The sequence below is a fragment of the Ammospiza nelsoni genome, chromosome 27 (genome assembly GCF_027579445.1).
Source record: "Ammospiza nelsoni isolate bAmmNel1 chromosome 27, bAmmNel1.pri, whole genome shotgun sequence".
Lineage (NCBI taxonomy): Eukaryota > Metazoa > Chordata > Aves > Passeriformes > Passerellidae > Ammospiza > Ammospiza nelsoni.
The window spans coordinates 1505937-1521995 of NC_080659.1; the positions used below are offsets into that span (position 1 = coordinate 1505937).

The window sequence follows — 16059 nt, forward strand, 5'->3', positions numbered from 1 at the left end:
GGACAGGCAAAGGCTTAGAACAGCTTTGTCAAGGGGACAAGGAGGAACCTTCCTGTAAACAGATGTTGATTTGAAATGGAAAGTGCCCCTATTCAGGCTGGCACAGTCCCTACTGTGTCACCTCCTGTGCCAGCAGCTCCCAGTGCTGGGGAACTGCTTCCCAGGGAGGCTGAAAGGACCTTGGGTTTTAGAGCTCATTCTTGGCCCCCTGTGCGTGGCACTGCAAGGGAGCAGCAGCAGCTCTGGACCACGTCACAGGCCCTGCCAGTGCTGCCTGGGCAGGAACAGCAGCACCTGCCCATGGGAGACAGCATCCCTGCTCTGCGTGTTCCTCCAGCTGCACCTCAGCTCATTCTGGGTGCTGTTCCATGCCAGGCTCCCTTTAGAGACCCAGCAGGTGCTGTCCAGGCTCTCCATCGCTAACCTGTACTCTGAGATCTGACCCTGCAGGACAGCCCCTTCCCACACAGGTCTGTGCCACTGCTGTCCCCCGGTCCCAGCTGGGATCTCACACTCGGTACAGGGGACATGCCCTGACCACTGCCTGCTGCTGGGGCTGCGGGTGAGCTCTTCCTGCCAGCTAAGGGGCTGGCAGGAGAAAATGGGCATCTCTGACCTTCAGCTTGCAGTGAGGCTCCTGTAAAGGCTCTGGGGCAAACCCGGGAGCTCGGAGACCCTCAGCAGCGCACAGGGCATGCAGCGTTTGGTCGCCGCTGCCTCTCCGGCCACAGTGCTGGAATTGCACGGTGGGCAGTGTTTTAGTGAAGCCAGAGCACTCACAGGCCTGGCTCCAAGGCGGGCAGAGGCGTTTGCAGGGCTCCATCGCCCCCTCATTCCCCTCCTCATTGCCAGCCACTGCTCCAGCGCCTCCCGGATGGACAAGGGACAGCCAGGCCGTGGCTGAGGGGGTTTCTGTCCATGGCTACCCCGCCCAGTCTGTGCCGGTGGCTGTCCCTGTCCCCACGTGTCCCGGTGGCTGTCCCCGCGGATGTCGCTGATCCCCCGCGTGTCCGTGTCCGGCGGAGGGGGCGCGACCGGACGGGGACGCCGATGCTGAGGCGCGATCCCGGCTCTGCTCCGGGGGCTCGAGGCTTGGGCGCTGTTTGTCTTTTCTCGGTTGTTTTGAGGGTTTCTCCCCTCCTCCTCCAGGGAGCCCGTCTCCAGAGCTCTGGACCCGCTCCATAAAGCGTTCCGCAGTCTGGGCCGAGCTCCGCCCTCCGCCTCCCTCTGTGCGCGCCGCGGGCACGGCCGGGCCGGTAACGGCGGGGATGGGCCGGGCCCCGCCCCGCCAAGGGCTGCCCGCCGCCCGCCTGCCTGCGCCGGCGCCGCTGCTGGGGCGGGGCGGGCGCAGGCGGGCGGCGGGGCAGCCTGCTGAGCTGAGGCCCCACGAGGCCCCGGGGCGGGGCCGCCGCTGCCGATGGGCTCCGGGTCGCGCAGCCCGGGCCGGGGCGGCCGCTCGGAGCGGGAAAGGGAACGGGACCGGGCCAAGGAACGGAACCGGGCCAAGGAACGGGATCGGGACAGGGACCGAGACAGAGACAGGGACAGGGACCGGGACCGGGACCGAGAAAGGGAGGGGCGCTCGCGGTCCGGGAGCCACGGGCGCCGATACCGCAGCCGAAGCAAGAGCCGGAGCCGCAGTCGGGGCCGACGCCGGGAGCCGAGCTCGGGGTGAGTGCGCGCCTGGCCCGGAGCGGCCGCGCCGTGGCTGTGCGAAAGCGGGCCCGGGGCAGCGGCGCTGGCGTGCCGGGCCCGTGCGGCCCCAACCGGCCCTGTCCGCACCGCCGGGAACGGGAGGGGGAGTTCGGCCCTGCCGGTCTCGGGGAGGGCCGGGGACTGCGGGCGGCCCCGAGCGCTGCTCGTGACACCGGCTGGGGCGGTCGGGGTGGAGCTGCAGGTACCGGAGGCTGTCAGGGATGGGAGTGCAGGTACCGGGGACAGTCAGGAGTGGGGGTGCAGGTACCGGGGGCTGTCAGGGATGGGGTGCAGGTACCCCGGGGGCTGTCAGAGATGGGAGTGCAGGTACCGGGGACAGTCAGGGATGGGGTGCAGGTGCCGGGGACAGTCAGAGATGGGAGTGCAGGTACCGGGGACAGTCAGGGATGGGGGTGCAGGTACCGGGGACAGTCAGGGATGGGGTGCAGGTACCGGGGACAGTCAGAGATGGGAGTGCAGGTACCGGGGACAGTCAGGAGTGGGGGTGCAGGTACCGGGGGCTGTCAGAGATGGGGATGCAGGTATCCCTCGCTGTCTCGGTGCTGCCGGTGGCGCCGGTGCTGGGCCGGCCTCACCCGTGCCCGGCACGGCCGTGCCCTCCTCCCGCTGAAGCCCGGCTGTGCCCCCCCAGCTCGGACTCCGACGATGAGAGACAGAAATGGAAAAAGAAGAAAAGGAGCCGCAGCCGGGAGCGGCACCGTAAGGAGCGGAGGAAGCAGCGCTCACGGTCCCGCTCTCGGTCCCGGGGCCGCTCCTCCGGCTCCAGCCCCGAGCGCGGGCGGGACCGGGCAGCGCGGAGCCGGGAGCGGCGCCGCAGGAGAGATGGATCCAGATCCTCCGTGTCCTCCGTCAGCTCCCCCTCCCCACCGCGGCCCCGCGGCCGGGAGGAGCCGGGGCAGCAGCTGAGCCTGCAGGAGCGGCTGAGGCTGAGGGAGGAGAAGAAGAAACAGGCGGCTCTGATGAAGGCCCTGGAGACACCCGAGGAGAAGCGGGCCCGGAGGTTGGCCAAGAAGGAGGCCAAGGAGAGAAAGAAGAGGGAGAAGATGGGCTGGGGTGAGGAGTACATGGGCTACACCAACACCGACAATCCCTTCGGGGACAACAACCTGCTGGGCACGTTCATCTGGAGCAAGGTGAGCTCTGCCCTGGCCCTGCAGCCAAATGGAACAGGCAGGGGCAGCCAGGGGGGGATCAGGTGGGGTCTATATCCAGGGTGGGGAGATAAGAAGATGGGTCGAGGGCAGGAGAGGATCCTGGAGCTGCTGGGAGCTGCAGGCTGAGTGCTGAGCACCATTTACTGAGTCAGGGACATGGAGATGGTAACAGGAGCACTGCACTTGTGCTATAGGAATGACAGAGAGCTGGGGGTGTTCCAGGGTGGGGAGAAGAGAAGGCTCTCTGGAGAAGGGGAGGCTCTGGGGAGACCTTAGAGCTCCTTCCAGTGGCTACAAAGGCTCCTGGAGAGCTGGAGCAGAACTTGACAAGGATCTGGAAGTACAGGACACAGGGAATGGCTTCCCACTGCCAGAGGGCAGGGCTGGACAGGATATTGGGAATCAGGAATTGTTCCCTGGCAGGGTGGGCAGGCCCTGGCACAGGGTGCCCAGAGCTACCCCTGGATCCCTGGCAGTGCCCAAGGCCAGGCTGGACAGGGCTGGGAGCAGCCTGGGACAGTGGGAGGTGTCCTTGCCCACTGCAGGGGTTGAATGAGATGAACTTTAAGGTCCCTTCTGTCATGATTCCATGGTACTGTTGTCCTGGCACTCACCTCACCAGGCCAAGCAGGCTGTGTGGGCTGAGCCTGGGTTTGCTGAGGGGCTCAGGAGCAGTGTTTGAGTGACTTAGGGACTTTCACCAGCGTCAGACCTCACTGGAGCAGCAGGAGCAGGTGAAGGGAATAGCATTTGCTGGCCAGCAAGGGGCTGTGGAGGTCCTTGGGTTCCACAGCTTCCCTTGGCCATTCTGTTTAAGGCACTGGAAAAGAAAGGGATCAGCCATCTGGACGAGAAGGACCTGAAGGAGAGGAACAAGCGAATCCAGGAGGACAATCGCCTGGAGCTGCAGAAGGTGGGATAAGATGTCCTTTCCATGTCACTGTCTGACAGACAGCCCTCTTTACAGCCTGATTCTCGCTGGGAAGGCCCCATTTTCTTCTCCTGGGTGTGTCCAGTCTGTAGCATTGTGGGGGCCATAGAACTTTGGCTTCTGCTATTCCAGGATGAGAAACCTCTTCCCTTAGATTTGAGCTCAGGAGGTGCTGAGGAGGACAATGCCAGGTCATGACACTGAGGCACCCAGTTGTGCCTGTGTCCCCTGTCTCCCACAGGGCTGGCAGTGAGCTCAGGCAGCCTCTCCAGGAGCTTGGGCTGATGGCAGGAGCCAAGGCCACTCAGGGACAGGTCATGGCATGGCTGTGTCCTCAAGCAGGGCTCTGTGGTGTTTGCACAGGGGCCCATCCACAGTGGCCTCACAGCTCTGTCACCCTGGGCAGGTGAAGCAGCTGCGCCTGGAGCGGGAGCGGGAAAAAGCCATGCGGGAGCAGGAGCTGGAGATGCTGCAGCGGGAGAAGGAGGCAGAGCACTTCAAAACCTGGGAAGAGCAGGAGGACAACTTCCACTTGCAGCAGGCCAAGCTGCGGTAGGTGTGGCCCTGCTCAGAGCCAGGCCTGGCAGGGAGCAGAGGATGGCACTGCTCACTGTCCCCCACTGTCCCTTCACCAGGTCTAAGATCCGGATTCGGGATGGGAGGGCGAAACCCATCGATCTCCTGGCCAAGTACATCAGCGCAGAGGATGATGACCTGGCTGTGGAGATGCACGAGCCCTACACCTTCCTCAATGGCTTGACTGTCTCTGACATGGAGGACCTGGTGGAGGACATCCAGGTGCCTGCTCTGCTGGCCCCCTGCCTGGGCTCAGGGCTTCTCTACCAGCTCTGCTCTCTTGTCCCCGCTGTGGAGCAGGTGCCTGATATATCTTCTGCCTGCAGGTGTACATGGAGCTGGAGCAAGGAAAGAACGTGGACTTCTGGAGGGACATGACCATCATCACAGAGGATGAGATAGCCAAGCTCCGCAAGCTGGAGGCCTCTGGGAAAGGAGGACCAGGTGAGCAGGAGAGCAGAGCCTGGTGTGGGTGTTGGGGTCACCCTGTGTGCTCAGGCTCAGAGAGGCTCTCTCAGACCTGCTGGATGCAGGCTGTGGGTCTGGCAGCTGTCCCTGGCTGTCAGCAGAACTGGGATGGGGCAGCTGGGTGCCTGGACACTGACTGGCTGCCCTCGCCTGTGCAGGGGAGCGTCGGGATGGTGTCAACGCCTCGGTCAGCTCTGATGTGCAGTCCGTGTTCAAGGGGAAGACGTACAATCAGCTGCAAGCTCTGTACCAGGGCATCGAGAGCAAGATCCGGGCGGGAGGGCCCAACCTGGACATCGGGTACTGGGAGAGCCTCCTGCAGCAGCTGAAGGCTTACATGGCTCGGGCCAGGTGAGAGCAGAGAGTGGCAGGAGTGCAGACCCTGCTGTGGGCAGAGCTGGGGAGGCATAAACCCAATTGGAGGAGGGAATGGGGGAGGGTGTTCTGCCTTTTCTGAGATGGCTGATTTCCACGAGGGGAGCAGGGCAGGACACACAGGCTGTTCTGCAGTGGTGATGTTTAGTGAGGTCTCCAAGAACTGGGGCTTATTCAGCCCAAAGCCATCCACGCCTGGCATGTTTCTGCCCATGGAGGTGGTGTCAAAGCTTTGGGCAGTGGGAGTGAGGTGGTTCTGCTGGGTGGGACCAGACAACTCCTCTCCTCTCCTCTCTCAGGTTGCGGGAGCGGCACCAGGACGTGCTGCGTCAGAAGCTGTACAAGCTGAAGCAGGAGCAGGGTGTGGAGAGCGAACCGCTCTTCCCCATCATCAAGCAGGAGCCAGCTTCCCCCAGTGACAGGTGAGCAAACACCTGGGCCTGTCCCCGGGCACAAAGGCAGCCTTGTGCCCTCTCCCTTCCCGAGGCAGAGCTCAGGTGAGCAGCCAGCGAGGGTACCATCCCCGTCCAGTCCTCTCTTCTCCCTTCCATGCAGGCTGGATCCCGAGGAGAGCCTGGAGGCACAGCCAGGGCCATCCTCAGAGGCAGAGGCAGAGCAGGACACAGAGGCCAAGGGAGAGGCGGAGGGGGAGGCCGTGCTGATGGAGGAGGATCTGATCCAGCAGAGCCTGGATGATTACGATGCGGGCAAGTACAGCCCCCGGCTGCTGGGCCCCAACGAGCTGCCCTTCGACGCCCACGTGCTGGAGGCCGAGGAGGACACGCACCGGCTGCTGCTCCTGCGTCAGCAGCTCCAGGTGACAGGTGAGCCCCAGGGCAGCCTGCCCAGCATGGGGGTGTGCAGTGATTTGGGGTGCAGGACTGGAGGGGACGCTGCCCTCAGGAAGGGCAAGAGCTGGATCTGGGTCAAGCACCCAGAGCTGATCTGGCAGAGGGGTGCCCCTGGAGCAAAGGACACTGTGGCCTGGGCAGGAGCAGTTCAATTAATCGTTGTTCTAAAATCTTCTTTGATGGGGAGGCCTTATTGGCATCTTGGGCTTGTGACAGCTCAGTTGCATTTTAATCTTAGCTACTTGGATAGCATGTGACCACTCTTTACGTCATTATAAAGTTAATTTGGGGCTCCTGTATGACTGCAGTGGCTGGCACAGGATTTACCAACCCTGGCTTTGCTATGGCTAAGTCAAGTTTACACTTAGGGAGATGGTGCTCAGGCTCCTAGTGCTCCCTGGGAGACCTTCCTCAGTACCACCAAGGTGTTTGGGTGCAGACAAGGCAGGAGGGGTGTTTTGGTTGAGTTTTGCAGCACAACTCAGCCCAGTGCCCACTCAGAGCCCATAGGGCAGCCCGTGCATTCCCGTATCCAGTTTTGCATGCTCTGCACAGCAGCTCCTTCTCTTGGAGCAGCGTTGCACAGCCCAGGCCTGACTGGCACTGCAGAACCTGATGTCCCCTCTCCTCCCCTGTAGGTGACGCTTCTGAGAGCACCGACGACATCTTCTTCCGCAAGGCCAAGGAGGGCATGGGCGCGGACGAGGCGCAGTTCAGCGTGGAGATGCCGCTGACGGGCAAGGCCTACCTGTGGGCTGACAAGTACCGGCCCCGCAAGCCCCGCTTCTTCAACCGCGTGCACACGGGCTTCGAGTGGAACAAGTACAACCAGACCCACTACGACTTCGACAACCCTCCCCCCAAGATCGTGCAGGGCTACAAGTTCAACATCTTCTACCCCGACCTCATTGACAAGCGCTCGACGCCCGAGTACTTCCTGGAGGCCTGCCAGGACAACAAGGACTTCGCCATCCTGCGCTTCCATGCGGGGCCGCCCTACGAGGACATCGCCTTCAAGATCGTCAACAGGGAGTGGGAGTACTCCCACCGCCACGGCTTCCGCTGCCAGTTTGCCAACGGCATCTTCCAGCTCTGGTTCCACTTCAAGCGGTACCGGTACCGCCGGTGAGGCTCCGTGCCCTGGGGCGCCCGGCAGGGCTGGGCAGGGGCTCTCACCCCACGGCACAGACACTGCTCCATGCATGGCCCCAAGGCCTGGCCCAGCGCTGGGCACATTCCTGAGGCTTTTCTCTGTCCTTGCATTTATCATGAAGAACACTGAGACTTTGGTATAAATAAAATAAGGGTTGTTTAGCCATGAGATCCTGGGCATGGGCACCCCCACTGCTCCTACATGACATCACCAGCCAGTGCCACACTGGGAACGCCCCTGGGGACTGGGTAGTGCCCATCCCCACAGAGTCAGCCCCATGTGCTCCTTGTCCCACTCCAGCCTCCTCCCAGTCCCAACATCTGCCTTTACCAGTGCCAGACCAGTCCAGCTGCTGCTCCCCAGCTGGAGTCACAGAGCCCTTGACTGCACCAGTTCAGCCCTGCCCTGTGTCCTGCTTCATAGAGGGGCCCCTCACCCTCCCCCAGGCCCCATTCCTGGCATGTCCTCCCATGGGATCTGGCTTCCCCAGCCTGGGAGCACTGCCACATCCCTCAGTCCTGGCTGGGGCATGGGAGGCTTTAGTGCTGCCCGGCGCCTGCTCTGGTGGAGCAGAGGAGAGGGATGCTGGTTGAGATATTTCCTTACAGGGGAAAATCCGGATTCCAGAGCCTGCAGTCCCTCCCACGCCATGCCTGTGAGGCTCTCCCTGCCCTGGGCAAGAAGCAGTTGCAGTCCCCAGTATCCTGTTGATGAGGTGGGAGTTACTGAGGGCCTCTAGTGATGTTCAGATGGGTTTTGGGCACCGTAGAGGCACTTCAGGGTTGAGCTGGGACTGTCTGGTGTTGGTCCCACAAGATGATGACCAAGGGCACAGCCACACTCGTCTGGGATCACCCCACATGGCTCCATCCCCACAAGCCCCAAACCCCAGGGTGTGTGCCTGTTCAGGCAGGCAGGATGAGGTGCTGGTCAGTAGTGCCCAGGAGTGCAGGAAACCCTCTGCCCTGGCTTCACCAAGAGACCATTTCCTACCTGCATCCACTCTGTCCCCAGTACAGGCCCACGGTGCAGGGACTTAGGGGTCTGCCCAGGTCCCCCAGCACTAGGACAGAGGCAAGCCTGCTGTGCAGGGGCCTCCAAGCCCTTGGGGGCTGCCCCATGGCTCAGGGAAGTGGCCTTGTCCTGCTCCTGGCTCTGCTGCAGAGCCACCATGGGAGCTGGTGCTCAGGAGGCTCCTGTTCCTGCCCTGGCCACCCACACTTGTGGGGCTTGGCCTGCTTGCAGATGGGGGACCCCAACTGCCGTGGTCCTGCATGTGGGTACCCCCTCCCCATCCCGCCGGACATCCCCAGGGCCAGCTCCGGACACGGTCCCTGACCTCTCCTTCCTGGCAGTAATTTCCTGCTGCTCCCTGTGCAGGGGGGCTTTGGGGCTCGGCGCAGGAAGCGAGTGAAGGCCTGGCCCGGGAGGAGGAAACGGGGAAAAAACCCAAACCCCAAAGCTGGTGGTTGGTGCCCTCCCTGCTCAGCTGCCAGGCAGAGCCTCCCTCCCCACAGCCCATCCCTTTCTGTCTTGGGCACACACAGGGGTGGGGGAGCTCCCCCAAAACCGTCCCACTGTATCTCTAGCTGGAACAGGGTCCATGTCCTCTTCCAGGCACGGCCTTTCCCTGCACGTCTGACTGCAGGCCCTGGATGGGGCTCCAGGAGCCTAAGCCCCGAGAGCTGCTGCAGCCTCCAGCCGTGTACCGGGGCCAGATCAGGGTCTGGATCCGGCTGAAGCCCCTGACGGCTTTTCCCTGACCTGGCTGCTCCCAGCGCTCATCTCTCCGCGTTTCGGGACAAACAGGGCCCGCAGCGGCTCGGCCGGGTGGTGCCCGGGCAGGGCGGTGGTGGAGCTGCCCCGTGTCCCATCATCCGTGATGGGCTCGGCTCTCCCGGGCACACCCGGCCCCGCCTGGGGCAGCAGCGGCTGCCGAGCCCCGCGTTCCGCTGCCGGCGGGGCCGCTCCTGTCCCGGCACTCGGGGCCAGCCCGATCCCCCTCCGCGGGCCGGCCCTGCCTTCCGCCGGTGCCACAATCTCTGCAGCCCCTCAGTGCCGAGCCGGGGCCAGGAAAACCTGCCCGGGCATCCAGCCGAGAGCCGCTGTGCCCCTGCTCGCTCGGGATGTCCCCGCGGACCCTGCGGACCCAGCTCCGAGGCCACGGCCGAGCTCTGCCCTCCTCGGCGGAGCACGGGCAGCAGCGATGGAGGCTGCCGCTCCTGGGACCGTGGGAGGGAGGAAACGCTGCCTGGGACGTGCCACCCCAGCCGGTCTCGGGTTTGGACAGCGCAGCGACATCCCGAGCTCGGAGCTGCCGGGTTGGGAAAAGCCCCGGGCGGCGAATCCCGCAGGGCAGGGACGGCCGGGACTGCGGGAGCGCCCAGGGACCCCCAGCCCGCGGCCACCCCAGCGCCCGGAGCCGCCTCTTCCCCTTTTGGCTCCCGGGGTCGCTGCGGGGCTCGGCGGGGACGCCCCGTCTGTCGGTCCCGCCGGGGGGCGGCACGGCCGGAGCGCCCACCCCCGCCTGCACAGGGACTCGCCCGAGTAAAGGAGTGAGTAACGGGGCGGGAGCGCAGCCCGAGCGGACCCAGCCGCGGGAGCCTCCGCCAGGGGGGCTGCGGGCGCCGCCACCGGGGGGGCTGCACCGGGGGGGCTGCCCGGACAGGGGGCGATGGGGCCGGGGGCCACCCCTGCCTGAAGGCCCGGCCCGAACAGGGAGGGAGCGGAGAGGGACGGGGCCGGTTCCGGGGGGCGCGGCGAGCCCGGCCCTTCCCCCGCCCCGCGGCGGAGCCGAGCCGGGCTGTGCCGAGCCGGGCTGAGCCGAGCCGAGCCGGGCTGTGCCGAGCCGGGCCGGGCTGAGCCGAGCCGGGCTGAGCCGAGCCGAGCCGAGCCGAGCCGAGCCGGGCTGAGCCGAGCCGAGCCGAGCCGAGCCGAGCCGGGCTGAGCCGAGCCGAGCCGAGCCGGGTGGGTCCCGCCGGCAACGAGGTAGGGCTCGGGTCTGCGCGGGGAGGGAGGCGTTGGAGGAGGGCGAGAGATTCGGGGCCAAGGGACAAAGAGCCCGGGAGGCTGGGATGGACGGACAGAGACGGGGATGGGCGGACAGAGCGCCGGGACGGCTCTGGGGGCTCCGGGGCTGTGTAGGACGGTCGGGTCTCCAGCGGCTCCCGAGGCTCCCGGGGCGCTCGGCTCCGCACACAGCCCCGAGGATCGGGGGCGTTTCGAGGGAGGGGAAGCCGAGGCCCCATCGTGGGGGACGGACACGTGGTGACCCCGCTCCCCCCACTGTCTGTCTGTCTGTCTGTCTGTCCCCGGGACCGAGGGTCCGCGTCAGGAATCTTCGGCGTCCCCTCGGAACCAGGATTTGCTTTCGGGGCTCCCCCGCCCACCCCGTGTGCCACTGGTTCCTCTGGGAAGAGCCGGAGAAGGACGAGGAAAGGCTCAGGAAAGGGCCGGGAAGGGAAGGGTCCATTCCGGGCTGTCGGAGCGGGCGGCCCAGCAGCCTTGGAGCCCTGGAGATGCCGCGGGGCTGCGGGCGGGGGGCCCGGGTGCCCCAGGGCTCTCTCTGCACTCCAGGACACCCGGGCTGATCCTACAGGCACCGCCTGCCCCGCTCCGGGGCCCTGAGATTGGGGATGGTGCCTGCTGCTTCCCAGTCAGACGAGAGGCTGGGGACCTCTGCCCTGGGCCACAGCAGGGACAGGGAAAACCCTGGCAAGGACAGTTACCATGCCTGGCAGGAACCATCCCGTGTGTCACTGCTTCCCAGAAATGTCCTCTGTCCTGGCAGTCCTTGGGATGTCTCTGCTCTAGCCCAGGCCTTCTTCAGGAGCAGGTCCTTGTGATTGTTGTGGCCCCAGGCAGGAACACTGATCCTCTGCCAAGTCCTCATCCTCACGGCCTTTCCTGTCCTGGATGATGACCTCGACATGATTTGGTACCCCAGAGCCCCAGGCTGGAGGGAGGTGGCGGTGGGAGCACACCCACCCCTGGCAGGTGACACAGTGTCCCGTGGGACCACCTGCACCAGGGGGAGGAGGCAGAAGGGATCGTGCAGGAAGGTCACCATCCTGGAGAGCTCCAGCGAGTGGGATGTGGGATAAATACAAACACAAAGGATAAATCCTCTGCACGGCTGCCCTGTGGCTCAGCACCACATCCAGGGCCAGACCCCAGGCCGAGGGTACCGTGGGGTGTGGGGGGAGTCACTGCTGTCTGGTTTGGGGGTCCTTGGCTGGTGTGTGGTGCCTCTCCCTGCCCCCATCCTGGCCTGATCTTGCAAGTCCTGTCCAGGCCCATGTCCAGTCCTGGCAGGGGGAGCCTGGGGAAGCAGCAGGCTGGGGCAGAAGCTGATAAGGAGCAGCCTCCCGCACTCCCCATCTGCCTTTCCCTCCCTCCCCTCGGATGTGGCCAGGGCAGGAAGCAGAGCCCAGCAGAGGCAGGGCAGCCCTGGTGCATCTGCAGCAGGACCCAAACCTGCCAGGAGCCCCCACACTGCTGCCAGTGCCTCACAGCCTCCAGCAGGACATTTCAGAGCTTGCTCCTCTCCTCTGGGACTTTACCCCAGCACCCCTTGCCAAACCCCTGCTTCCATGGCATGTCCATTTTTCTGGATGCAGAACCCCAAACCTGAGCACAGGGGCTCACTGGGGGCAGTCCCTGGGCTCAGGATTTCTCTTCTGCAGTGACTGCCCATGATGGGGGGAAATGGCAAGTGGGGACCCCCAGCCCCACAGGAGCCCCTTCCCAGAGGCAGCCCTGGTGTGCTCTGGCACAGAAGGGGTTCCCTCACTCCCAGCCCTGCAGCTGCTGGGTGGCCCCTTGTAAATATTTGTTTCCCTCTGAGTGCTGTGCCCAGCTGAGGCAGCTCTGCACAGGCGGGTCCCAGTGCTCAGCCCCTGAGCCCAGCTCAGAGTCCCCCAGCCCCAGGGTCCCTGTCCAGGCCCAGTGGGGTCCTGGCTGAGCTTTTGTCAGGGCAGGAGGTGCCGGGAGCACAGGGAGGGGATGGGTAATGGTGGGATTTGGAGCTTCAGGGGCTGCTGCCTCCCTGCCTGGCCAAGGTGCCACTGCAGGGTGACCCCCTTGGCACTGGACACTGTGGGGAGGGGTCATTCCCTGCCCCGGTGGGCAGCCAGGAGCACCCTGGGGCTGTGAGCACCCAGATTACAGGGACACCAGGGGGGCAGAGGGACCCCTGTCAGCAGAGGGAGCGCCCTGGGACAAGGGGAACGTGTTGGGGACAGCACCCAGAGCAGTGTGGGCAGGTGGGTGGCAAGGGACAGCTGGAGTGGGGCTGGCACACCAGGCACTCGCGTGGCACCGCTGTGGGGCAGGGGTGACTTTGTCACCTCCCAGAGGACGTGGGAAAGGCCGGTGACTCGTCGGGCTCTCAGAATGTCACGCTGAGGCCTCAGCACTGTCTGCAGGGCCGACGCCTCTGGGGCTGGGGAGGTCCCTCGGGGAGCAGTGAGAACAAACAGCAGCGAGTTTTCACTCTGGGCTCATGGAAACAGCCGGGCCCACCCTCACAGCGATTCACGAGTGCTCTGCCAGCCCCCCACACAGGACAGGACAGGACAGGAGAGGGATGGGGCCGAGCCACCACCGCCATCCCCGGCCCTTTCCCTGTCCCAGGGCTGCAGGTCCCGGGGCACGGCCGGTGCCGGGGCAGGGCAGGGTGCTGGCACTCTGTGTGTCCTTATCCCCAAGTGTCACCAGACTGAGGCCCCGGAGGATGTTGCAATGCCTGGCCCATCCCAGCCGGGCTGTGGGATCAGCGCCTGCCTCGGGTGTGCGCAGCGGCTCCCGGCCCTGCGGCCACACCAGGGGCCAGAGAGGGGCTGGCAGTGAGGGGTGTCTGGGGGAGGGACAGGGCATGGGGACCACCAGGACAACACTCATAGAGCCAGGCCAGTGACGGACCAACGGCCAGGGCTGGCAGTGATCAGAGTTGGTGTGAGGTTTGACTTCTGTGAGGGACAGAACACAGGTGGCAGTGTCACCGTGCACAGGGGAGGAGCTCTGCCGTGGGGGCTTTGCAGGGTGGTGTGTTGGGGTAGGGCTGGGCATCCCACTGGGCTGAGGACCCTGTCAGCCCCGTCAGCCAGGAGGGTGGGCTGGGGCAAGTGGGGTGGCAAGAACATCTAGCCTGGAGAAATGGGGCCCAGGGGAGAGGAGGGGTGTGCTCCCTGTGGGGGTCTGTGCCCCAGGTTGTCCAGTCCCCACTGTTGCCACGTCTCTGTCCTGTCCCACATCATCCCATTTGCAGCCTGGACTGATTTGCAATGGAGGGCCATGTAGGACCAGGAGTTGGACTTGATGAACCTTGTGGGTGCCTTCCAACTCACGATACCCCATGATTTTAAGATTTCCAGATGCTTCCCAGCCCAAGCAAGTCAGAGTGGCACTGACCAGGCTGTCCAGCACCACAGCCATCCCTGTCACACTCTGTCCTGGTGACAAACCCACAGCTCCCACTGTGAGGATGCCAGGAAGCCAGAGCCGGTCTGTCACCCACACTGGCTGTGGTTTGGACACAGCACCAGGGTTGCAGCACAGCCTCAAACCTGTACCTCAGGTTTCCCCAGCGTACTGGAGGAATGGGGCATCTCCACAATGAGCCAGGGGTTTATGCTCAGGGATGGGCAGTGTCAGGATCATGCCCTGGTGCAGTCACTCTGTGCCTGCATCCTTCAGAGTGTGTCCCCCACCTGATGGAGGGTGATGGCCCACGGATCTCTGGCTGAGTCCCCCCAGAGCAGGAGGGAGCCAGGCTGTCAATGCTGAGTTTCCCCAGCGCCCTCTGTGCCGGGATTCAGACTCATGGCTGCAGCCCCACGTGGCTCCTGGCCCAGGACAGTTAATCCCAGCAGCTGGAGGGCTGCAGCCCTTGGCACCCTCTGCAGCTGCGCCTGGGGGCAGCACGAGCCCAGTCCCACCCTGGTGTTCCCCTCCATGGGCTGGGCTCCCACCCTGGTGTCCCCTCCATGGGCTGGGGTCCCACCCTGGTGTCCCTCTCCACAGCCCCTGGAGGACCCCATATCTGCAGGCTGAGGATGGATGATGGGTGGGCCTGGCCATAGGGAGCAGCCCTAAATTCTCTGTTCCCCCGCAGGGATTGGTGCCGGCAGCGGCAGGAGCTGCAGCCATGGAGCAGAGCCAGGCCGGGGCCTGAGGCTGCTGGAAGGAGCAGGAGGGGGTGCAGGACATGGAGCCCCCCAACAGCAGCACGGCCGGGCAGGCAGCCTCGTGCTTCGGGGTGTTCAATGCCAGCGATGGCCGTGCCAGCGCACAGAACAGCATCGCCTCGCCCTGGTTCTCCACGGCCTTCGGCCTCATCGGCCTCTGCTCCAACCTCTTTGCCCTCTGTGTCCTGGTCAGCTCCTCCCGCAAGCTCTCCAGCCAGGCCCGCTCCTCCTTCCTCATCTTCCTCTGCGGGCTGGTGGTCACAGACTTCATGGGGCTGCTGGTGACAGCCTCGGTCATCATCCCCTACCACTTCACCAAGTTCTCCTGGGCCGAGGTCGACCCTGGCTGCCACCTATGCAACTTCCTCGGCTTCTCCATGGTCTTCTTTGGGCAGTGCCCGCTGCTGCTGGGGGCCACCATGGCCGGGGAGCGCTTCGCGGGCATCAACCGCCCCTTCTCCCGCTCCACCAGCCTCTCCAAGCGCCGCGCCTGGGCCATCGTGGGGCTGGTGTGGGGCTTCTCCTGCTTGCTGGGACTGCTGCCGCTCTTCGGGCTGGGGCGCTACACGCTGCAGTTCCCCGGCTCCTGGTGCTTCCTCACCCTCCTGCCCGACACTGGCGACGTCATCTTCTGCCTGCTCTTTGCACTGCTGGGCATCCTCTCCGTGCTGCTCTCCTTCATCCTGAACACCGTCAGCGTGGTCACGCTCTGCCGCATCTACCACGACCGCGAGTCGGTGCAGCGGCGCCGGGACAGCGAGGTGGAGATGATGGTGCAGCTCGTGGGCATCATGATCATCGCCACCATCTGCTGGATGCCCCTCCTGGTGAGGCCTCGGTCCTGGTGTGCCCCATCACCACCCCTCTGTGTCCCTCCTGGCTCTACATGTTCCCCTTGTTCCTCCTTGTGGGGTCTCAGCCTTGGTGTGCTCCCGCAGTGTCACTCCTGGGCCTTGGTGTCCCTCACCCCGCACAGTGAGGTCCCAGCTTTCATTGTGTCCCCTCCATGTCCCTGCTAGGGAGGTCCCAGGTGTGCAGGTGTCCCCTTGTTAAGACTTCCCCTGCTGGTGTCCCCCTGCCACCTCCCTACACCCCGAGTTGGCCCCTGATGACAAACAGAGCAGTGCCCCAAACCAGGCCAGGACTCCTCCCAGGGGCTCAGTGCCTTGACCTTCATCACTTCCCCACCCTGGAGCAGCTCACTGATCCTCCACTGACACTTTTGTCCCTTTCTCCCCCCAGATCTTCATTGTGCAGATGGTCCTGCAGCAGCTGCCTGGCCAGGCCCAGGCGCTGCCCACGGACACGCAGGAGATGCTGCTGATCTACATCCGCATGGTCACCTGGAACCAGATCCTGGACCCCTGGGTGTACATCCTGTTCCGCCGGGCCGTGCTGCAGCGCGTGTACCCCCGGCTGCCGCCCCGGGCCTCGCTGGCCTCCCTCAGCCCCTCCCTGCCCCGCAAGCTCACCGCCGGCTCCGTGCTGCAGTAGCGCTGGGGAGGGGCACGGGGCGGGGGGACACGGCCATCCCCCTCACCCACCGTGGATCCTCATCACCTGCATCCAGGGGCTTCTTCCCACCATCCCGATAGCCAAGGGGTTGTCAGGGGGCTGCTTCCCCCTCCCCGTCCCCAATAAAGCACAG

At 64.7% G+C, this 16059-nt stretch overlaps 3 protein-coding genes across 4 annotated transcripts; all 3 read left to right on the plus strand.

Moving 5' to 3' along the window:
- Positions 1-1409: 1409 nt before the first annotated feature.
- CACTIN (cactin, spliceosome C complex subunit) lies at positions 1410-7392 on the plus strand. 2 transcript variants are annotated; one of them, XM_059489653.1, is made up of 10 exons: positions 1410-1671; positions 2348-2849; positions 3688-3783; positions 4208-4353; positions 4437-4599; positions 4704-4821; positions 5004-5196; positions 5520-5642; positions 5752-6044; positions 6710-7392. In XM_059489653.1, exons 1-10 carry the CDS (start codon positions 1418-1420, stop codon positions 7198-7200), a joined length of 2379 nt encoding a protein of 792 aa, XP_059345636.1. In that variant the 5' UTR covers positions 1410-1417; the 3' UTR covers positions 7201-7392. The 2 variants fall into 2 exon arrangements, with proteins under 2 accessions (XP_059345636.1, XP_059345637.1); XM_059489654.1 differs by having other exon boundaries at positions 5776-6044.
- A 1958-nt stretch (positions 7393-9350) lies between these two features.
- On the plus strand, positions 9351-10046 carry LOC132084734 (basic salivary proline-rich protein 4-like). Its single transcript, XM_059489987.1, has one exon. The coding sequence runs from the start codon at positions 9351-9353 to the stop codon at positions 10044-10046; it is 696 nt and encodes a 231-aa protein (XP_059345970.1).
- Positions 10047-10061: 15 nt separating this feature from the next.
- On the plus strand, positions 10062-16001 carry TBXA2R (thromboxane A2 receptor). Its single transcript, XM_059489818.1, has 3 exons — positions 10062-10212; positions 14339-15238; positions 15654-16001. Exons 2-3 carry the CDS (start codon positions 14432-14434, stop codon positions 15903-15905), a joined length of 1059 nt encoding a protein of 352 aa, XP_059345801.1. The 5' UTR covers positions 10062-10212; positions 14339-14431; the 3' UTR covers positions 15906-16001.
- The last annotated feature ends 58 nt before the right edge of the window (positions 16002-16059 follow it).